Source organism: Engystomops pustulosus, chromosome 2, assembly GCF_040894005.1.
Source record: "Engystomops pustulosus chromosome 2, aEngPut4.maternal, whole genome shotgun sequence".
In the NCBI taxonomy this organism is placed as follows: domain Eukaryota; kingdom Metazoa; phylum Chordata; class Amphibia; order Anura; family Leptodactylidae; genus Engystomops; species Engystomops pustulosus.
In genome coordinates, this window is record NC_092412.1 from 18558353 (window position 1) to 18582608 (window position 24256).

General features: G+C 47.9%; 1 protein-coding gene across 2 annotated transcripts; it reads left to right on the plus strand.

Annotated features, from left to right (window-relative positions):
* The first annotated feature begins 2054 nt into the window (after positions 1-2054).
* RAB6A (RAB6A, member RAS oncogene family) lies at positions 2055-23523 on the plus strand. 2 transcript variants are annotated; one of them, XM_072133858.1, is made up of 8 exons: positions 2055-2304; positions 15704-15762; positions 16021-16074; positions 17422-17527; positions 19924-20035; positions 20126-20219; positions 20309-20375; positions 23221-23523. In XM_072133858.1, the coding sequence occupies exons 1-8, from the start codon at positions 2235-2237 to the stop codon at positions 23283-23285; spliced, it is 627 nt and encodes a 208-aa protein (XP_071989959.1). In that variant the 5' UTR covers positions 2055-2234; the 3' UTR covers positions 23286-23523. The 2 variants fall into 2 exon arrangements, with proteins under 2 accessions (XP_071989959.1, XP_071989958.1); XM_072133857.1 differs by lacking the exon at positions 17422-17527 and adding an exon at positions 17219-17324 and having other exon boundaries at positions 2058-2304.
* Positions 23524-24256: the final 733 nt, after the last annotated feature.

Here is a 24256-nt window from a genome sequence, read left to right on the forward strand (position 1 = left end):
ACAGAGCACCCCCTAGAGATATCTCCTGATATTATGGAGAATCTACAAAATCCACAGAGGCTCCAATAATCCGAACTATATGATAAGACTTTAGTGTGATTCATCTACTACAACCCCTACTGTTCCCTTCTATAGGGAGTCTTTAGTAGTGTTTGTCACTTTTGGGGCTATTCCTATAGGTGCAGCCCCATGTCAGTGTCTGGAGGTGACTATAGATGGTTGTTGGTCTCATGGCTGGTGTGTAACCTATGCTGGGGTCATATGTGTCACATACATGACCACTGACCCTGTGTCAGGACATGTGAAGCCCACTACACACGATCCGCTAGGCGTCTGTTCATAACGCGACGCTAGCGCACAGGGGGAGGTCCTCGGCCCCAACGCACATGCGTTTCCAGGGAAATGCATGCGATCGGCTTATCAATCGCATTCGTTTCCCTGTAAACACATGTGCGTTGGGGCCGAGGACCTCCCCCTGTGCTCTATCATCGCGTTATGAACGGACGCCTAGCGGTACGTGTGACCGCGGCCTAATGGCACCCAGTCCACCAGCAGTGGGAGACGCTTTGTCCATCAATAGGGCTGCGGTCCACTGTCATTTCAGGGTCAGTCCATAAAGGTCAAGTGACTTCCCCAGCGTCACAAATACTATTCACATTTATTGTCAGACAAGGGTTGTCCGAGACTTTTCAAAAACTAATGTGTGGCCAGTAGGGGTGGGGGAGGCTGCTTGCAAACGCAGACAAAGCCGCACCCACCGGGGCGGCCCGATCGCATCGGCGTTTCTATGGAAACGCCTGCGATTGGGAACGAGCCACCGGTGTTTTGCATTAAATGAAACCTACCATTTAGGGCGCTGTCCCACGTTGCGTTCGCAGACGCATTCAAAACCGCGCCCACCGGGGCGGTCCGCGGTCCGATCGCATCGGCGTTTCTATGGAAACGCCTGCGATCGGGAACGCAAAACCCGGCGGCTCGTACCCGATCGCAGGCGTTTCCATAGAAACGCCGATGCGATCGGACCGCGGACCGCCCCGGTGGGCGCGGTTTTGAATGCGTCTGCGTTTGCGAACGCAACGTGGGACAGCGCCCTTAGAATGGTCGGTGTAAGCAGAAAATACCGAGCACCAGCTCAGGGTGAGCTGGTGCCGGTACTTACTTTCGTTAGTGTTATAAACTGCGGTATCGCGGTTTTAACACTTTTTAAACTATAGAGCAGAAGAGGCTTCGGCGCTGCGCGCGACTATGCGCACGCAGCGCCGAAGCCTGTTCTGCTCTAGAGTTTACCGCGGTTTATAACACTAACGAAAGTAAGTACCGGCACCAGCTCATCCTGAGCTGGTGCTCAGTATTTACTGCTTACACCGACCATTCTAAGTGGTAGGTTTCCTTTAAATTAATGCACGTTAGCACACCCTAAGGCTGTGTTCACACGTGGCATTTGCCCTGCCTTTAGAAATACAAAGCAAACCCTGTGGGCGGTGCTCAGCGCTGATATCTTGTATTTAAACAATGCAAAACAGCATGTACGTGTTACTCATCGTATGTGATTCTATGGACACACAGATGTGATGGGTCTGAGACCCCCCATCACCCTGAATGTGTTTCCATGACCTCCGGCTATGACCTCAGCTCTTCCTATCTACAGTGCGCAATTGTGATCAACGCAATCACTTCCATTGGCTAAAATTCTCCTCCATTTTATTTGTATTGTAATATCATGTGAAATCTCTGCGGCATTTCTGCTGCAAGTGAACATAACCATAGATTTTGGATATGGGCAATCGCAAAGATAGTGAATATTTCTTTATAAACCAACATGTTGTAAATATCTTAGATTTGATACTTAGTTTTTAACATTTTATTCATATTTCTATCACTACATCTTCACAAGACATGTCAGCGCTGATGTGATGTGTGACCGGGGACATTCAGCTGCCACACCTGCAATGGCGGCTCGAGCCGGACGCTAAGCCGTGCCCACTCCGATGTGATTGGCAGGCCTTCCGTCGCCCTGATTGGATGCTGTGTTCTGTTGCCATGGAGACAGGGCCTGGCAGTGGAGTGCTGCAGGGTTGGGATGTGCGTTGTCTGTAGGGGCGGGGCTCTGCTATCAGGTGTGTGTGAGAGGTCACGGGAAGCGGCTCTTCTCTCGGCAGCGACGTCCCCGCTCCCCAGGCCGCCCCCTCCCCCCGGCAGCACCGGATCCTGCAGCGCCCGCACCCGCCGCCAACATGTCCTCGGGAGGAGACTTCGGGAACCCTCTGAGGAAATTCAAGCTGGTCTTCCTGGGAGAGCAAAGCGGTGAGTCCTCAGCCATACCCTCCATTACTGGACCACAGGCGTCACCAGTCACCCCAAAACAGGACACTGCCTCCTCCTGTCACCCCTAGTGCACCTCCTCCTGTCACCCCTAGTGCACCTCCTCCTGTCACCCCAAAACACAACACAGCCGCCTCTTGTCACCCCTAGCGCACCCCCCTGCTCCTCGTCCTGTCACCCCTAGCGCACCCCCCTGCGCCTCGTCCTGTCACCCCTAGCGCACCCCCCTGCGCCTCGTCCTGTCACCCCTAGCGCACCCCCCTGCGCCTCCTCCTGTCACCCCTAGTGCACCTCCTCCTGTCACCCCAAAACACAACACAGCCGCCTCTTGTCACCCGTAGTGCACCCCCTGCGCCTCGTCCTGTCACCCCTAGCGCCCCCCCCTGCGCCTCGTCCTGTCACCCCTAGCGCCCCCCCCTGCGCCTCGTCCTGTCACCCCTAGCGCACCCCCCTGCGCCTCGTCCTGTCACCCCTAGCGCACCCCCCTGCGCCTCGTCCTGTCACCCCTAGCGCACCCTCCTGCGCCTCGTCCTGTCGCCCCTAGCGCCCCCCCCTGCGCCTCGTCCTGTCGCCCCTAGCGCCCCCCCCTGCGCCTCGTCCTGTCACCCCTAGCGCACCCCCCTGCGCCTCGTCCTGTCACCCCTAGCGCACCCCCCTGCGCCTCGTCCTGTCACCCCTAGCGCACCCCCCTGCGCCTCGTCCTGTCACCCCTAGCGCACCCCCCTGCGCCTCGTCCTGTCACCCCTAGCGCACCCCGCTGCGCCTCGTCCTGTCACCCCTAGCGCACCCTCCTGCGCCTCGTCCTGTCGCCCCTAGCGCCCCCCCTGCGCCTCGTCCTGTCGCCCCTAGCGCCCCCCCCCCCCTGCGCCTCGTCCTGTCGCCCCTAGCGCCCCCCCCCTGCGCCTCGTCCTGTCGCCCTAGCGCCCCCCCCCTGCGCCTCGTCCTGTCGCCCCTAGCGCCCCCCCCTGCGCCTCGTCCTGTCGCCCCTAGCGCCCCCCCCCTGCGCCTCGTCCTGTCGCCCCTAGCGCCCCCCCCCCTGCGCCTCGTCCTGTCGCCCCTAGCGCACCCCCCTGTGCCTCCTCCTGTCACCCCTAGTGCACCTCCTCCTGTCACCCCAAAACACAACACAGCCGCCTCTTGTCACCCGTAGTGCACCCCCTGCGCCTCGTCCTGTCGCCCCTAGCGCCCCCCCCTGCGCCTCGTCCTGTCGCCCCTAGCGCCCCCCCCTGCGCCTCGTCCTGTCGCCCCTAGCGCCCCCCCCCCCCTGCGCGTCGTCCTAGCGCCCCCCCGCGCCTCGTCCTGTCGCCCCTAGCGCACCGCCCTGCGCCTCGTCCTGTCACCCCTAGTGCACCCCCCTAGCGCACCATCTCCTGTTGCCCCTTGTGTGCCCCCTTTGCCTCCTCCTGGTTTCCTGTCCCCTGTACTGCTCCTGCTGATATCTTACTGTCATCAACAAAACACAGGCTCCTCCTCCTCTAATGAAGAATCTAATGAATTTTTTTGACTCCTCTCTAATAATTCTGTCTTTCTGTTTCCCATGAAGCATGTCCTACAACCCAAAATAATCACATTCCTCCTGTTTTCACCCCTCATTTTACCCACCAGTCCCTGCTGCCTCCTGTCTCCTCTTTTTCACTCCTATTCCCCCCCCCCACTCTCCTGTGCCCTCACCTGTTACCCCCCCCCCCAGATGACTCTCCTGTGCCCTCACCTGTTACCCCCCCAGATGACTCTCCTGAGCCCTCACCTGTTACCCCCCCCAGATGACTCTCCTGAGCCCTCACCTGTTACCCCCCCCCCAGATGACTCTCCTGTGCCCTCACCTGTTACCCCCCCAGATGACTCTCCTGAGCCCTCACCTGTTACCCCCCCCCCCAGATGACTCTCCTGTGCCCTCACCTGTTACCCCCCCAGATGACTCTCCTGAGCCCTCACCTGTTACCCCCCCCCAGATGACTCTCCTGAGCCCTCACCTGTTACCCCCCCCCAGATGACTCTCCTGTGCCCTCACCTGTTACCCCCCCAGATGACTTTCCTGTGCCCTCACCTGTTACCCCCCCAGATGACTCTCCTGTGCCCTCACCTGTTACCCCTCCCCCAGATGACTCTCCTGTGCCCTCCCCTGTTACCCCCCCCAGATGACTCTCCTGTGCCCTCCCCTGTTACCCCCCCAGATGACTCTCCTGTGCCCTCACCTGTTACCCCCCCAGATGACTCTCCTGTGCCCTCACCTGTTACCCCCCCAGATGACTCTCCTGTGCCCTCCCCTGTTACCCCCCCCAGATGACTCTCCTGTGCCCTCCCCTGTTACCCCCCCCCAGATGACTCTCCTGTGCCCTCACCTGTTACCCCCCAGATGACTCTCCTGTGCCCTCACCTGTTACCCCCCAGATGACTCTCCTGTGCCCTCACCTGTTACCCCCCCAGATGACTCTCCTGTGCCCTCACCTGTTACCCCCCCCAGATGACTCTCCTGTGCCCTCACCTGTTACCCCCCCCAGATGACTCCTGAGCCTTCACCTGTTACCCCCCAAATGAATCTCCTGATCCCTCACCTGTTACCCCCCCTAGATGACTCTCCTGTGCCCTCACCTGTTACCCCCCCCAGATGACTCTCCTGAGCCCTCACCTGTTACCCCCCCCCCCAGATGACTCTCCTGTGCCCTCACCTGTTACCCCCCCCCCCCCAGATGACTCTCCTGTGCCCTCACCTGTTGCCCCCTCCCGACTCTGCCGCTACCCTCCCCCATCACCTGTCAGGGACCCCTTGTACCCCCGGCCCCCCTCTGCTGTGCACTGTGCTGTACTTGGGTGTGATGATGGACATGACCTGTAGATGAATATAATTGGGTGGCTCTTGGTATTGCAGTACCGGATGCAGCCTCTGTACCAGTGACTGGGTGCGATGTGCTGCAGCCTCTGTACCAGTGACTGGGTGCGATGTGCTGCAGCCCCTGTACCAGTGACTGGGTGCGATGTGCTGCAGCCCCTGTACCGGTGACTGGGTGCAATGCGCTGCAGCCCCCCTGTACCGGTGACTGGGTGCGATGCGCTGCAGCCCCCCTGTACCGGTGACTGGGTGCGATGCGCTGCAGCCCCCCTGTACCGGTGACTGGGTGCGATGCGCTGCAGCCCCCCTGTACCGGTGACTGGGTGCGATGCGCTGCAGCCCCCCTGTACCGGTGACTGGGTGCGATGCGCTGCAGCCCCCCTGTACCGGTGACTGGGTGCGATGCGCTGCAGCCCGGGTCCCTCTGTCTGGTGTTGTGCAATGTGTGACGTCAGCCGGTCATTACCCGGCAGTGAGGACACACATCTGTCACTTGTGTACGAGCCGCTGCCTCATGTCACCTCCTGCAGCCTCACAGACACAACGAGACTGCAGCGCAGCACTCCCCCCACCATCCATCAATATCACTGCAATAATCAGCTGCGTGTGACCTGTCACTGCCCCCCATGTACCAGGAAGACCCCCACATACTGCACCGAGGGGGAAATGTCACCTGTGTACAGCGCATTGTATGCAGATTGTTTCATGTCTGTGATGGAAGACAAATATTGGTCACTGATCAGATTTTCTATTGCCGGACTGTGATGTGTGCGCCTGATCCTGAGTTACATCCTGCATTATACTCCAGAGCTGCACTCACTATTCTGCTGCTGGTGCAGTCACTGTGTACATACATGACATTACTTATCCTGTACTGATCCTGAGTTACATCCTGTATTATACTCCAGAGCTGCACTCACTATTCTGCTGCTGGTGCAGTCACTGTGTACATACATGACATTACTTATCCTGTACTGATCCTGAGTTACATCCTGTATTATACTCCAGAGCTGCACTCACTATTCTGCTGCTGGTGCAGTCACTGTGTACATACATGACATTACTTATCCTGTACTGATCCTGAGTTACATCCTGCATTATACTCCAGAGCTGCACTCACTATTCTGCTGCTGGTGCAGTCACTGTGTACATACATGACATTACTTATCCTGTACTGATCCTGAGTTACATCCTGTATTATACTCCAGAGCTACACTCACTATTCTGCTGCTGGTGCAGTCGCTGTGTACATACATGACATTACTTATCCTGTACTGATCCTGAGTTACATCCTGTATTATACTCCAGAGCTGCACTCACTATTCTGCACTGGTGCAGTCACTGTGTACATACATGACATTACTTATCCTGTACTGATCCTGAGTTACATCCTGTATTATATCCCAGAGCTGCACTCACTATTCTGCTGCTGGTGCAGTCACTGTGTACATACATGACATTACTTATCCTGTACTGATCCTGAGTTACATCCTGTATTATACTCCAGAGCTGCACTAACTATTCTGCTGCTGGTGCAGTCACTGTGTACATACATGACATTACTTATCCTGTACTGACCCTGAGTTACATCCTTTATTATACTCCAGAGCTGCACTCACTATTCTGCTGATGGTGCAGTCACTGTGTACATACATGACATTACTTATCCTGTACTGATCCTGAGTTACATCCTTTATTATACTCCAGAGCTGCACTCACTATTCTGCTGATGGTGCAGTCACTGTGTACATACATGACATTACTTATCCTGTACTGATCCTGAGTTACATCCTGTATTATATCCCAGAGCTGCACTCACTATTCTGCTGCTGGTGCAGTCACTGTGTACATACATGACATTACTTATCCTGTACTGATCCTGAGTTACATCCTGTATTATACCCCAGAGCTGCACTCACTATTCTGCTGCTGGTGCAGTCACTGTGTACATACATGACATTACTTATCCTGTACTGATCCTGAGTTACATCCTGTATTATACCCAGAGCTGCAGTCACTGTGTACATACATGACATTACTTATCCTGTACTGATCCTGAGTTACATCCTGTATTATACCCCAGAGCAGCACTCACTATTCTGCTGCTGGTGCAGTCACTGTGTACATACATGACATTACTTATCCTGTACTGATCCTGAGTTACATCCTGTATTATACCCCAGAGCTGCACTCACTATTCTGCTGCTGGTGCAGTCACTGTGTACATACATGACATTACTTATCCTGTACTGATCCTGAGTTACATCCTGTATTATACCCCAGAGCTGCACTCACTATTCTGCTGCTGGTGCAGTCACTGTGTACATACATGACATTACTTATCCTGTACTGATCCTGAGTTACATCCTGTATTATACCCCAGAGCTGCACTCACTATAGTTATCCAGGTGTCATGTCCAGTTGCTTGGTATTTTGCCCCCCTGTGCTGTGCTGCCCCCGGCTCGCTGGGGTCTCTGTGATCAGACACTCCTCCTTGTTGTCCAGTATTGGATTGTGTGTCTCCCTGTGTGAATACTGTTCAGCTGTTGTTCTCCTGCAGAAATGTGAGCAGCAGGAATCTGATACAAAGCACCAACACGAGCTCCGCTCACCCCACGTTCTGTCACAATGTATTTGCTGCGATAACCTAGCTCTGCCCGGATCCTGCTGCTGTATTGCTGACATTCAGGGCTGCTGGAAAGCTGAGTGCCTCTCTGCATAGTTAGGATTCCCATCCAGCTGGTGTTGCAGGAGCGCCCCCTAGTGGGTGCAATCCTCTATAATACTTTGTATTCCAATTCTTCATCATTTTCAAGGTCTTTGCAATGAGTTTGGACTTAGTCCTTCTTACAGCTGAGGGTTTGTTACAGTTGTATATAGTCAAGCGAGTTGAACGCTGTTGACTCTATCGGTTCTGTATCATTTTGTCAGGAAAACTGTTTTCAGATTGGCCCTTTTACCTGCCGCGCAATACTTCTTACAGCTGCAGGTTTGTTACAATTGTATCCTGTCTGTTAGACTGGAAGAGTTATATCTCTTGTTGTTGTTCTACATAAGAAATTTTGTCTACCGCTTACCATCCTCTTCTCTAGTGAGCACCAAATCCGTCTTACAGCTGAGGGTTTGTTACAATTGCACCATGTCTTATAAAGGATATAGTCCTTTAGGGACAATAGCAGGGACGTCCCATGTGATGTGATCCTCTGGTCCTGCCCTGATACTTCCAGGAACCCCGGAGGAAGAGGCCGGCTCCTCCCAGCGCTGGTGCATTAGTGGCTCCCAGTATAACCATTACACCGACTCCATGACTCACGGGATGACAGGACCGGCAGGAAATTGAACTTCTTGGCAGGAGCCGATGATCCGATCCATAAATCTGATGTTGGCCCCTCTGATATATTTGCGCTCAGTGGTCCGAGCAAGTCCATTAATCAACCCCCTAATGTACTGACAAGGCGGCATGTGAGGGGTTCATAAAGGAAGGATAAGGGGGGGGGGGATACAAGTCTCTGGAAGTGTCCGGGATGGATTGGAGCGTTGTGTAGTCGCTTAATGGGAACCGGTCAGCAGTTTTTACCCCATTATGCCAACAATCAGTAGATTCCCTCAATTCCCTCTATTATGTGAAATCTCAACTGTTTTCCTATAATAGAATGTTGTCAAAAGTCACGTGACAACAGGAAGAGAAGAGTCATGGTTTGCCCGAGAAGAGTCATGGTTTGCCCGAGAAGAGTCATGGTTTGCCCGAGAAGAGTCATGGTTTGCCCGAGAAGAGTCATGGTTTGCCCGAGAAGAGTCATGGTTTGCCCGAGAAGAGTCATGGTTTGCCCGAGAAGAGTCATGGTTTGCGTAGGGGGCTTCTAGTTTACTGGTTTGAAATCTGGTGACCGGTTCCTTTTAGACTCGGCTCCATACCTTTGTATGGGACTGTCTTTAGGTCCATAGTGCTGGTATCCCTTAGTAACTTGCCATGGACTTCCTGTCATGTGACCTGCATTGAGCCGAGCTGTATTTAGGTTGGGAGCAGTAATGGATGTAAAGATGGATTATCCTTGGCCCTATATCGTGAATAGAATCCCAGTGCAGTGAGGACTGACACGCCCAGCAGAGCGGGGGAGGGGCTGGCGGTATATAAAGCCGTCATTGTGGGGTCCCATTATCTCACGGCCGGGATTGTTCCTTGCGGCTTTCTGTACTGGACAGACGTGTTTGTCTGGGGGTGCAGCGAGGCGGGTGATACGTGTTGTGACAGCTGTGGGCAGAGCCGCCCGTCTGCTCTCGCTGCTCTCCTCGTGTCTGTGTATCAGGTCCAAGCAACCTAATACTTATCACAGCTGGGAGCTCGTTGCAATGTAATACTCAAGAAGTTCAAATTTCACTTTTTCAGTTCAATTAATATGTCCTCACACTGCTGTGCCCTGTTCTCTCTGCAGACAGTGTTAGGTATTGTCCCTGGTAAGATGTGTATTCAGTCCTTTGTGTATGTTGTTAGTTAGTAGTTGATGTATCCTCACACTGCTGTGCCCTGTTCTCTCTGCAGACAGTGTTAGGTATTGTCTCTGGTAAGCTGTGTATTCAGACCTTTGTGTATGTTGTTAGTTAGTAGTTGATGTATCCTCACACTGCTGTGCCCTGTTCTCTCTGCAGACAGTGTTAGGTATTGTCTCTGGTAAGCTGTGTATTCAGACCTTTGTGTATGTTGTTAGTTAGTAGTTGATGTATCCTCACACTGCTGTGCCCTGTTCTCTCTGCAGACAGTGTTAGGTATTGTCCCTGGTAAGCTGTGTATTCAGACCTTTGTGTATGTTGTTAGTTAGTAGTTGATGTATCCTCACACTGCTGTGCTTTGTAAACTCTGCATCCAGTGTTCGTTACGGATCCTGGAAAGTTGTGTAATTAATTATACCTTAGTATGTGTGAGTAGCAGCAGGACTGTGAAATATGGATTTATATTCCAGAATTGTGCTGGGGTCGTGTCCTCACACTGCTGTGCTTTGTACTCTCTGCAACCAGTGTTAGTTACAGGTCTTGGAGAGTTGTGTAATGAATTATACCTTAGTGTGTGTGTGTGTTTGGGAGTAGCAGCAGGACTGTGAAATATGCAGTTTTATTCTAGGATTTGTGCTGGGGATGTGTCCTCACACTGCTGTGCTTTGTACTCTCTGCAAGCAGAGTTAGGTATAAGTCCTGGGGAAATGTGTTAGTTACTGGTCCTGGGGTCAAGTCCTCACACTGCTTTCCTCTTTGCTTCCTGCAGCCAGTCTCGGGTGTTGTCGCTGCAGAGAAGAGATGTATGATCAGACCAGGACTGAGTAGCAGCAGGACTGTGAAATTAGGATTAATATGCCAGGATTGTTCTGACGGGAGTTCCCACACTGCTGTGCTCTCTGCACAGTAATAGGTCCTGAAGAGCTGTGTAATCAGACCTTTTTGTATGTGGTTAGTAGCTGCAGGACTGTGATATATGGATTCGTATTCCAGGATTTGCACTTGGGGTGTGTCCTCACACTGCTGTGCTCTGTACTCTCTGCAGGCAGAGTTTGGTATAAATCCTGGAGAGATGTGTAATCAGACCTTTGTGTGTATTGTTAGTAGCAGCAGGACTGTGATATAAGATTTGTATTCCTGGATTGTTGCAGTTCGTTGCACAGAGCACAGCAGTGTGAGGACGTGGTAATGAGGTGGTTTACATTGTCATGAGTATATTTCTATCTCCCGTATTCGATCAGATCTTCATCCTGGGGTTGGGGGTGTTGTTGGCTGATGCTATTTGTATTTCAGGTGTGGGGGGGAGGTGTATATACTGCAGTGCTCCTCAGGGGGCGCTCCGGTGACGTCCTAATTACTTCCTGTGTATAGCGGGGTCCGTGTGGCAGTGATGGATGTGTGGATCAGGCCGCAGTGAGTATGTGGAGCCCCCTGAGGCCGCAGGAACCAATTACTGCTGCAGCATTAGGCGGCCACACGAGCGCAGCCTCTCTTAAAGGGACGGTGCTCTAGTATTGCAGCCCTCAGACTTTATAATCGTCACCCAGCTTTCCTGCATGGCCCATAAGGTGGCAGAGTAGGGTTAGTGCAGGCAGCTGCGGGGGGGGGGGGGGGGGGGGGAGTTTAGGTGGGTGTCTGCGGCTTCCTGACGCTCATTTACATGTAATTAAATAGGACAATGGCGGATGAATAATTAACAGCAGCAACACGAGAAGTTCTGCGCTCCCCGAGACCCGATCCTTCTCTTACCCCGGATCCACAGGGCCCGGACTTAATTACATGTATATGTCCCTAGGACTTATGTGTTGATTGGCTGCCAGGAAGGACTAACAGAGAAGATGGGAGGGGCTTCTGATGACATTATAAATCAGACCCATCTGGCTGCCATTGTCTGGTCACATGAGGATCCTTAAAGGCCCTATTACTCGACCAGCCCCCTCCTCATTGTTTGGATGACCACCCTTTACTCTTAAAGGGGTTTTCCCACTAAACAAGTTAGGTCCTATCCTGTGGGTAGGGCCTAACTTGATGATCGGTGGGGGTCTCAATCATGGGATCCCCACAGATCACGAGAATGGGGGTCCGATTTCCCGAGGGGTCGGACCCCTTGCCACTCACCAATCCCTGTGAGCTCCGTAAAGATGAATGGAGCACTCCGACCATGTGTGTCCGGCTGCTCGGATCCTCCCGGGGATTGACGAGGGGTCAGACTATGGTAAATCGTACCCGCGTTCTCGTGATCTGTGGGGGTCCCATGATTCAGACCCCCACCGATCAGCAAGTTCCCTGTGGATGGGGCCTTACTTTACTCTTGGGAGACCCCATTAAGGACATGTCCCTCTCCGCAGACCTTCTTCTTCACCATGGGGGTCGGAGGATCTCTTTAAGATCCTGCTTAGCTGTGAGTGTTAGAAGTTGCCCCCACCCCCTGTTCTCCGCTCGCGGGGTCCTAGGCGCTAATCTGTGGAGACTCATCACTAGCGGATAATTCTTATTATAGAAGCTTCTACGGGATGAGATCCTGGAAAGCAGAAGACGCGGAGCCCCAGGGACAACGGGATGAAGGATATTAATGTCTCCAAGACTAAGGAGGACATTGCTCTAGATAGAAAGAGGAGAGGAGAGAGGCTGTGGAACAGCACAGCAGTGTGAGGACACAACCCTAGTACAATCCTGGAATAGAAGTCCATATTTCACAGTCCTGCTGCTACTAACAATATGCACAAAGGTCTGATTACACATCTCTCCAGGGACATTACCCAACACTGGCTGCAGAGAGCACAGAGCACAGCAGTGTGAGGACTCAACCCTAGTACAATCCTGGAATATAACTCCATATTTCACAGCCCTGCTGCTACTAACAATATGCAGAAAGGTCTGATTACACATCTCTCCAGGGACAATACATAACACTGGCTGCAGTCTCTTGGTCACACCTGCTGATGGTTTCCTTTTTAATAGTTCTCATTGTTGGTCCGGGTGATGGGACATCTCTCTCTGATCTTCAGAATCCCGCAGCTCCTAGAGCAGAGTAGTTACATCCTAGGTGGAGAACCTGCCGTGTAAAGACGTGTTCAGACCTGTTGCGATGAGGTGGGACGCCAGTAATGTCGGCTGTGAAGGTCCCAGCATCCAGTCCGGGATTGTACTGATCTCCTTCCAGTGTAGAGCAGACGCCCCTCGCCACTTTATGGCTTCAGTCTGTGCTATAGTATGCTGCCACACGCTGGTAGTCTGCGGTACTGCACCCGAACCAGATCTGTCCGTGTGTAGGGGCCAGTTGTGACGGGAGATGTGTAAGAAACGTGACCCCTATCATACTCTGGGGGTCTCCTGTATACGCTGCCCCCTGGTGCACCAGACTGTCTGCTTTACATTGAATGTTATCGGCCTTTTGCTGAGTATGACCCCCATTATCCTGAGCAGCGCCAGCTGTGCCCCCTAAGGCGAGTGACTGGCGCATCACAGAGTGATGTCAGGTCACTTCATCTTTTACAGGATGTGATTCTTTCTTTTTGCAGGTCTGATATCTGCTGTATACAGTGTCAGTATATACGGTATGACCCCTCCAGGGGACCGGGGGCAGACTGGGCTTGTAGGATAGATGGGGGGAACCACTGAGCTCATTGTGTACAGAGAAGATTTCTACTCAAGCCAATAAATGTAAAAGCTGAAGTAAGCGATAACACAAAGTGGGCCGCATCAGCAACCTACCCCGAGACTGCACCAAATTATACCATGTAAGAAACCTGTGAGGTCTATTATCACACCCAGCTCCCACTGCCAACACGAATACTGCCCCCTATGTACAAGAATATAACTACTATAATACTGCCCCCTATGTACAAGAATATAACTACTATAATACTGCCCCCTATGTACAAGAATATAACTACTATAATACTGCCCCCTATGTACAAGAATATAACTACTATAATACTGCCCCCTATGTACAGGAATATAACTACTATAATACTGCTACCTATGTACAAGGATATAACTACTATAATACTGCCCCCTATGTACAAGAATATAACTACTATAATACTGCTCCCTATGTACAAGAATAAAACTACTATAATACTGTCCCCTATGTACAAGAATATAACTACTATAATACTGCCCCCTATGTACAAGAATATAACTACTATAATACTGCCCCCTATGTACAAGAATATAACTACTATAATACTGCCCCTATGTACAAGTATGTAACTACTATAATACTGCCCCCTATGTACAAGAATAAAACTACTATAATACTGCCCCCTATGTACAAGAATATAACTACTATAATACTGCCCCCTATGTACAAGAATATAACTACTATAATACTGCTCCCTATGTACAAGAATATAACTACTATAATACTGCCCCCTATGTACAAGAATATAACTACTATAATACTGTCCCCTATGTACAAGAATATAACTACTATAATACTGCCCCCTATGTACAAGAATATAACTACTATAATACTGCCCCCTATGTACAGGAATATAACTACTATAATACTGCCCCCTATGTACAAGGATATAACTACTATAATACTGCCCCCTATGTACAGGAATATAACTACTATAATACTGCCCCCTATGTACAAGAATATAACTACTATAATACTGCCCCCTATGTACAAGAATATAACTACTATAATACTGCCCCCTATGTACAAGAATATAACTACTATCATACTGCCCCCTATGTACAAGAATATAACTGCTATAATACTGCCCTCTATGTACAAGAATATAACTACTATAATACTGCCCCCTATGTACAGGAATATAACTACTAGAATACTGCCACCTATGTACAAGAATATATCTACTATAATACTGCCCCCTATGTACAGGAATATATCTACTATAATACTGCCCCCTATGTACAAGAATATAACTACTATAATACTGCCACCTATGTACAAGAATATATCTACTATAATACTGCCCCCTATGTACAAGAATATAACTACTATAATACTGCCCCCTATGTACAAGAATATAACTACTATAATACTACCCCCTATGTACAGGAATATAACTACTATAATACTGCCCCCTATGTACAGGAATATAACTACTATAATACTGCCCCCTATGTACAGGAATATAACTACTATAATACTGCCCCCTATGTACAGGAATATAACTACTATAATACTGCCCCCTATGTACAGGAATATAACTACTATAATACTGCCCCCTATGTACAAGAATATAACTACTATAATACTGCCCCCTATGTACAAGAATATAACTACTATAATACTGCCCCTATGTACAAGAATATAACTACTATAATACTGCCCCTATGTACAAGAATATAACTGCTATAATACTGCTCCCTATGTACAGGAATATAACTACTATAATACTGCTCCCTATGTACAGGAATATAACTACTATAATACTGCCCCCTATGTACAGGAATATAACTGCTATAATACTGCTCCCTATGTACAAGAATATAACTGCTATAATACTGCTCCCTATGTACAAGAATATAACTACTATAATACTGCCCCCTATGTACAGGAATATAACTGCTATAATACTGCTCCCTATGTACAGGAATATAACTACTATAATGCTGCCCCCTATGTACAGGAATATAACTACTATAATACTGCCCCCTATGTACAAGAATATAACTACTATGATACTGCCCCCTATGTACAGGAATATAACTGCTATAATACTGCTCCCTATGTACAGGGAATATAACTACTATAATACTGCCCCCTATGTACAGGAATATAACTGCTATAATACTGCCCCCTATGTACAAGAATATAACTACTATAATACTGCCCCCTATGTACAGGAATATAACTACTATAATACTGCCCCCTATGTACAGGAATATAACTACTATAATACTGCTCCCTATGTTCTCCTCTTTCCTCCATATTAATATGGGTTTCATCTCAGCCGTTGCAATTCTGGCAGAGCCTGTGTTCCTGTATCAGCCTGTATCTATGATAGCGGTATAATAAATTGTATCTGTATATGTATCTATATTATTACCGTATAACGTCTCCATATTCTTTCTTCTTTACAGTTGGAAAGACTTCGTTGATCACACGGTTCATGTATGACAGCTTCGATAACACCTACCAGGTAACCTGCTGGGGGTGGGAGGCAGCTTCAATATAAAGAGATCCTTAAAGGGGCTGATCATAACAACCTCCTAATAGTGCAAGTGCAGGGAGTGTAGGCCAAGCAGTGGGTGCTGATGTTTGGGTACAGTATACCGTGTGGAGGTTTTATGATGAGACTATTCCCTGTCACTATATGTATTGTCTATAATGTAGAATTTTTTTTTTTTTTTTTTAATAAAATCTGTCATTTAACCCCTTCTGTGTTTATCCTTGACAGGCAACGATTGGTATCGACTTCTTATCAAAGACCATGTACCTGGAGGACAGGACAGTAAGTGCGCTGCCCACTCATGCTGCTCCTGGGCGTCTTCGTGGATTATCAAAGCTTTGTGTCCCTCCTTTTCTGTTCTTGTACTCACAGTTAAAGGGACGTACAATGTTAAGGGGCTGTGATGACCTCCCTGACCCCTGCCTGCAGATGGCTCTTGTGTGTGTCCAAAGTGACCTGCAGTAATGTTATGTACCTCCTAGTGGTGGATGTGCACATTTTGGGGTCTGTAGGTGTTCCTTTTGCTGCAGCAGGTATTATCAATCTCTAATTAAAGGGATCAACTGCTCTGAACTTTCAGCTCATCACATAGTGTCTTTGAGGTTACATCCAGAGATGAGCAGCAGGACTGTGATAAAAAGATTTCTATTGCAGGATTGTAGCTTCTCCAAGTGCACAGAGGGTGTGTCCTGACACTGCTGTGCTCTCTGCAGCCAGTGTTAGGTATTGCCCCTGGAGACATGTATAAGCGTACTTTTGTGTATGTTGTAAGTAGCAGCAGAACTGTGATATATGGGTTTTTATTCCAGGATTGTACTAGGTGGGCTTTAAGCTACTCAACAGATGTGAGTAAAATCTGTAGCAGGCTTCTGGGTGTATACCCCTGCAGGGGCTATGGAATAATAAAATACAGAGAGCACAGCAGTGTGAGGACAAGCCCCCAGAGAACTTGGAGAAGCTGCAATCCTGGAATATAAATCCATATATCACAGTCCTGCTGCTACTAACAACATAAACAAAGTTATGTTGACAAATCTCCCCAGGGACAGTATCTAACACTTTATGCAGAGAGCACAGCAGTGTGAGGACAAGCCCAGAGAGAAACTATAACAACTTTTTACGTTGTCCCTGGAGTGATGTGTAATCATAAATTTGTGATGATAGTAGCAGCAGGACTGTGAAATAATATTTTGGGATTGTAGCTTCTCCGAGCGCTTGTCCTCACACTGCTGTTCCACAGCCCCTTTGCTGTGTCCGTTGTGATATATATATAAGATTTTACTCGCAGCAGAGAGGGGCTGCGGAGCTGTAGTCTACAGTCCTGCTGCTCCTATTTGGTCTCTGGTGGAGGGTTTGGCAGGGCAGGTGCAGCGCCCCCTCTCCCGGTGACTGTTTCCCTCCTTGCTGACTGTCTTCCATCCCACAGATCAGATTGCAGCTCTGGGATACGGCGGGACAGGAGAGATTCCGCAGCCTGATCCCCAGTTACATCCGTGACTCTGCAGCGGCCGTAGTAGTGTACGATATTACAAGTAGGTATTGGTGCCGGCCGCCTTATGACGTGTGTTTGTTTTCTCTCCCCCCCCCCTCTCTCTGCTGTGCCGGGTCGCCCCCCTCCCCACTTGTCAGGTCCGGCTGCAGCTCTGGGACACAGCAGGTCAGGAGCGGTTCAGGAGTTTGATCCCTAGCTACATCCGAGACTCCACTGTGGCTGTTGTTGTTTATGATATCACAAGTGAGTGTGGACGAGAACGTCTTTGCCTTTAATATAATGTCGTCTGGTGGTCATCACCGCAGCGCCGACCCGGTTATAACGGACCATCCCCCCCACGTGTGGGCAGACCCAGTCATAAATCCCTCTCCCCCAGTACTAGCGCTATATGGCGGCATACCATCACCTGGTTTCCAGATAGGGAGATTGGGATCCCCCCTTAAAGGGGTTGTCCAGAGGTTTGTTTCTTCCTGAAACAGCGCCACACCTGACCATGGTTGGTGTCGGTATTGCAACTCTGCTCCATTCATCTCTGTGCAGCTGAGCTGTAGTACCGGTGTGAACCATGGTCAGGTGTGGCGCTGTTTTTGGAAGAAAGAAGCCATATGTGTCAACCTCCGGACAACCCCTTTAGCTAGCAGCTAACGTTGATATGGACCGTACTGGCCCCAGCCCAAACTGGCCGTGTCTTGTCACTTGTCCCAGTCCCTTGTATACGCAGCAGAGGCAGTGGGTCCGAAACTTAAAGGGATCCATCAGCCCCCTGGTCATGTATAAACTACTCACAGGTCCTTGTAGGGAAAGGGTCCTACATTATACACTTGTAAACACCTCATTATATGCAAATTAGCATTCCAGTGCAGAAGGGGCGTGGCCTCAGGGCACCTGCATGCTCATTTGCATAAAAGTGAGCACTATCTGTTTATTGGACGCTCAGTACCTGGCGTCTGTTCCCCCGCAGCCATGATGCGTACTGGGTTTGGTCACAATAGTGGAACCGGCGCAGGTTCTGATGGACCCCATCTATCCGCCCTTCAAAGGGATTGTCCAGAAAGTGCCAAAGTTTCCCCCTTAAAGCAGCGCCACACCTTTCCACGTGTTGTCTTACTACATGTATATCAGTAGCGATGGACAAGCCCTTTAAGGTGATTAGAATATAAGAAAAGGTCCCTGACTGCCCCTCCCCCCATTCCCTGTCACAGGGACCTAGAAATACCTTGTTTTGCAAGTATTGACCATGTTGTAGTTTAGTAATGGTGGCGCCCCCTAGAGTATTGTTCTGGTGGTGTCTCTTACATGGGGTACCAGTTGTATCTCCCTCCCCCGTGGTCCGTTATAAGCGGAGAGCGCTGCGCGGTGCGTGCATGTCGTGTGCTTGCTTCCTGTGCCGTCTCGTTGTTGTGTCCTGCACGTTTCTCTGTTGTGCATGTTCTGTCTGTAACGCAACGTCCTCAAGTGTCCTGTGCCCCACGTGTCCATGTGCCGTCCTGTCCCATCACTTGTCTATAGTCCCCAGGAGAAGGGCTTGTCTATATATGGATAGTACACACAGTGATGTCACAGTACAGGGATAATACACACAGTGATGTCACAGTACAGAGATAATACACACAGTGATGTCACAGTACAGGGATAATACACACAGTGATGTCACAGTACAGGGATAATACACACAGTGATGTCACAGTACAGAGATAATACACACAGTGATGTCACAGCACAGGGATAATACACACAGTGATGTCACAGTACAGGGATAATACACACAGTGATGTCACAGTACAGGGGTAATACACACAGTGATGCCACAGTACAGGGATAATACACACAGTGATGTCACAGCACAGGGATAATACACACAGTGATGTCACAGTACAGGGATAATACACACAGTGATGTCACAGTACAGAGATAATACACACAGTGATGTCACAGCACAGGGATAATACACACAGTGATGTCACAGCACAGGGATAATACACACAGTGATGTCACAGCACAGGGATAATACACACAGTGATGTCACAGCACAGGGATAATACACACAGTGATGTCACAGTACAGGGATAATACACATAGTGATGTCACAGTACAGGGATAATACACACAGTGATGTCACAGTACAGGGATAATACACACAGTGATGTCACAGTACAGGGATAATACACACAGTGATGTCACAGTACAGGGATAATACACACAGTGATGTCACAGTACAGGGATAATACACATAGTGATGTCACAGTACAGGGATAATACACACAGTGATGTCACAGTACAGGGATAATACACACAGCGATGTCACAGTACAGGGATAATACACGCAGCGATGTCACAGTACAGGGATAATACACGCAGCGATGTCACAGTACAGGGATAATACACGCAGTGATGTCACAGTACATGATGTTACAGGATTTTCAAATATTTGCCAGTGTCCCCACTCATCTCATCTCTGCGGGGGCCGCACCCCTGATCCCGCTATATTATAGGAGCTGCCCCGCTGTCAGGAGATGTGGGGTTACACTCTGGAGTGTGATGCCGCCGCCTCTCAGGGGTCCTTCACTCTCTACCTACCTGATGGAAGTCACAGACCTGGGCTTTGTGTGTAGACTTTTAACCCTTCGTTTTCCCATCAGATGTGAACTCCTTCCAACAAACGACAAAATGGATTGATGATGTCAGGACGGAGCGGGGGAGTGATGTCATCATTATGCTAGTGGGGAATAAAACCGACCTCGCTGACAAAAGGTAAAGGGCTCCGCCTCCATCTTGTGATGATGTCACCATTAATAGGCTCCGCCCCAGATCTGTGGATAATCTCTCTTCATCACTCTTCAGGCAGGTGTCCATCGAGGAAGGAGAGAGGAAAGCCAAGGAGCTGAATGTAATGTTTATCGAGACCAGCGCGAAAGCCGGATACAATGTAAAACAGGTGAGAAGTCATCGTATACATCCATCCAAGCTATAAGTGTTACCTCCCCATGTCTCATCCTGACCTATCAATATCCATGTGTCTTCCAGCTATTCAGACGCGTTGCAGCCGCTCTACCTGGTATGGAAAGCTCACAGGACAAGAGTAGAGAAGACAGTATCCTTTACTTCATCTACTATAATACTGCCCCCTATGTACAAGTATATAACTACTATAATACTGCCCCCTATGTACAAGAATATAACTACTATAATACTGCCCCTTATGTACAAGAATATAACTACTATAATACTGCCCCCTATGTACAAGATTATAACTACTATAATACTGCCCCCTATGTACAAGAATATAACTACTATAATACTGCCCCCTATGTACAAGAATATAACTACTATAATACTGCCCCCTATGTACAAGAATATAACTACTATAATACTGCCACCTATGTACAAGAATATAACTACTATAATACTGCACCCTATGTACAAGAATATAACTACTATAATACTGCCCCCTATGTACAAGAATATAACTACTATAATACTGCCCCCTATGTACAAGAATATAACTACTATAATACTGCCCCCTATGTACAAGAATATATCTACTATAATACTGCCCCCTATGTACAAGAATATAACTACTATAATACTGCCCCCTATGTACAAGAATATAACTACTATAATACTGCCCCCTATGTACAAGAATATAACTACTATAATACTGCCCCCTATGTACAGGAATATAACTACTATAATACTGCCCCCTATGTACAAGAATATAACTACTATAATACTGCCCCCTATGTACAGGAATATAACTACTATAATACTGCCCCCTATGTACAAGAATATAACTACTATAATACTGCCCCCTATGTACAGGAATATAACTACTATAATACTGCCCCCTATGTACAAGAATATAACTACTATAATACTGCCCCCTATGTACAAGAATATAACTACTATAATACTGCCCCCTATGTTCAAGAATATAACTACTATAATACTGCCCCCTATGTACAGGAATATAACTACTATAATACTGCCCCCTATGTACAGGAATATAACTACTATAATACTGCCCCCTATGTACAGGAATATAACTACTATAATACTGCCCCCTATGTACAGGAATATAACTACTATAATACTGCCCCCTATGTACAAGAATATAACTACTATAATACAGCCCCCTATGTACAGGAATATAACTACTATAATACTGCCTCCTATGTACAGGAATATAACTACTATAATACTGCCCTCTATGTACAGGAATATAACTACTATAATACTGCCCCCTATGTACAGGAATATAACTACTATAATACTGCCCCCTATGTACAGGAATATAACTACTATAATACTGCCTCCTATGTACAGGAATATAACTACTATAATACTGCCCTCTATGTACAGGAATATAACTACTATAATACTGCCCCCTATGTACAAGAATATAACTACTATAATACTGCCCTCTATGTACATGAATATAACTACTATAATACTGCCCTCTATGTACATGAATATAACTACTATAATACTGCCCCCTATGTACAAGAATATAACTACTATAATACTGCCCTCTATGTACATGAATATAACTACTATAATACTGCCCCCTATGTACAAGAATATAACTACTATAATACTGCCCTCTATGTACATGAATATAACTACTATAATACTGCCCTCTATGTACATGAATATAACTACTATAATACTGCCCCCTATGTACAAGAATATAACTACTATAATACTGTCCCCTATGTACAAGAATATAACTGCTATAATACTGCCCTCTATGTACAAGAATATAACTACTATAATACTGCCCCCTATGTACAAGAATATAACTACTATAATACTGCCCCCTATGTACAAGAATATAACTACTATAATACTGCCCTCTATGTACCAGAATATAACTACTATAATACTGCCCCCTATGTACAAGAATATAACTACTATAATACTGCCCCCTATGTACAAGAATATAACTACTATAATACCTCCCCCTATGTACAAGAATATAACTACTATAATACTGCCCCTATGTACAAGAATATAACTACTATAATACTGCCCCCTATGTACAGTAATATAACTACTATAATACTGCTCCCTATGTACAGTAATATAACTACTATAATACTGCCCCCTATGTACAAGAATATAACTACTATAATACTGCCCTCTATGTACCAGAATATAACTACTATAATACTGCCCCCTATGTACAAGAATATAACTACTATAATACTGCCCCCTATGTACAAGAATATAACTACTATAATACCTCCCCCTATGTACAAGAATATACCTACTATAATACTGCCCCTATGTACAAGAATATAACTACTATAATACTGCCCCCTATGTACAGTAATATAACTACTATAATACTGCTCCCTATGTACAGTAATATAACTACTATAATACTGCCCCCTATGTACAAGAATATAACTACTATAATACTGCCCCCTATGTACAAGAATATAACTACTATAATACTGCCCTCTATGTACCAGAATATAACTACTATAATACTGCCCCCTATGTACAAGAATATAACTACTATAATACTGCCCCCTATGTACGAGAATATAACTACTATAATACTGCCCCCTATGTACGAGAATATAACTACTATAATACTGCCCCCTATGTACAAGAATATAACTACTATAATACTGCCCCCTATGTACAAGAATATAACTACTATAATACTGCCCCCTATGTACAAGAATATAACTACTATAATACTGCCCCCTATGTACAAGAATATAACTACTATAATGCTGCTCCCTATGTACAAGAATATAACTACTATAATACTGCCTCCTATGTACAAGAATATAACTACTATAATACTGCTCACTACTGTAGTACTTGGGGTGAGCTCCTGGTTGTGTATCTGGAGGTGATTGATGTCCCGCTGGTTTTCACCCTCCATTTACGTTTTGTTTTTTCTTTAACCCTTTCCTCTTCAGTGATCGACATCAAACTGGAAAAGCCTCAGGAAGCTCCTGTCAGTGAAGGCGGCTGCTCCTGTTAGTCTCCCGGTTCCTCCATGTTGTCTCCTCCGTCAGATACTTCACTACTTCCCCCTCCTCCTCCTCCTCGCCCCTCCCCCATTAACTCTTCATTAACCCCGCAGTGTGACTCTGGGGCCCCCTCACCTGTCCATCGCGGGCTCCGCAGGATCATTAATGATATATATAAATCTATACGGTGTCTTCATTATTTAAATGAATCTCATGGTGTCCAGAATACAATTTGCCTGTTGTCGTTCACATCACAGGACTCCATATTTTGTCGCGTCGATGGCGTTACGGCTTGTGCACGCAGCGGGGGCTGACCCATCTATTACACAGCAGTGACCTCACAGGGGCACAAGGTAACTACCACCCCGGGCCTCAGTGAGATGACTGCAGGATACCCCCCTTTAAACCAAGTGGTATAGCCCACAAGATGGCGCCTTCCTCCGTGCGCAGGGTTTATGGGTCTCCGCTGGTTTTATATTGCAGCATGTTCCTGCTTCTGAGGTGTGAATAGCTGTTTATCATTTTATTAACTTTTTTTTTTTTTTTTGTTCTTTTTAAATAAAGTTATAATAATGCACTTTGTTGACGACAAGCGGGATCACTAAAGCGCCGCGTCCGTTGCAGAGGTGCCTGGCCGCCGCAATGAAACGCGTCTACCGGAAGGGCGAAGGTGACCGCCATGAAAGCTGCCCCGGGGGGTGGGGTTTGAAATTAGAAGTGGGTGGTGCCCTCCAGTCTCGGGTAAGGGGGTGGAGTCTAATCATCTCCTAGGAGTAGCTGCTGAGATATAAGAGAAGAATATAACATTGTGTCAGATTTTGCGTTTCTTTTGGGCGTGGCCTGCGGTGTGGGAGGAGTCTTTATTGAGCCTCTATGCTTTACACTGCAGGCTGCACCTAAGAGTAGTCGCTCTGAGTGTATTATACTCTTCTTTTGCGACTTAGGAGCTTTCTTTATATCCTTGAGTCTGGCGGTAGATGAG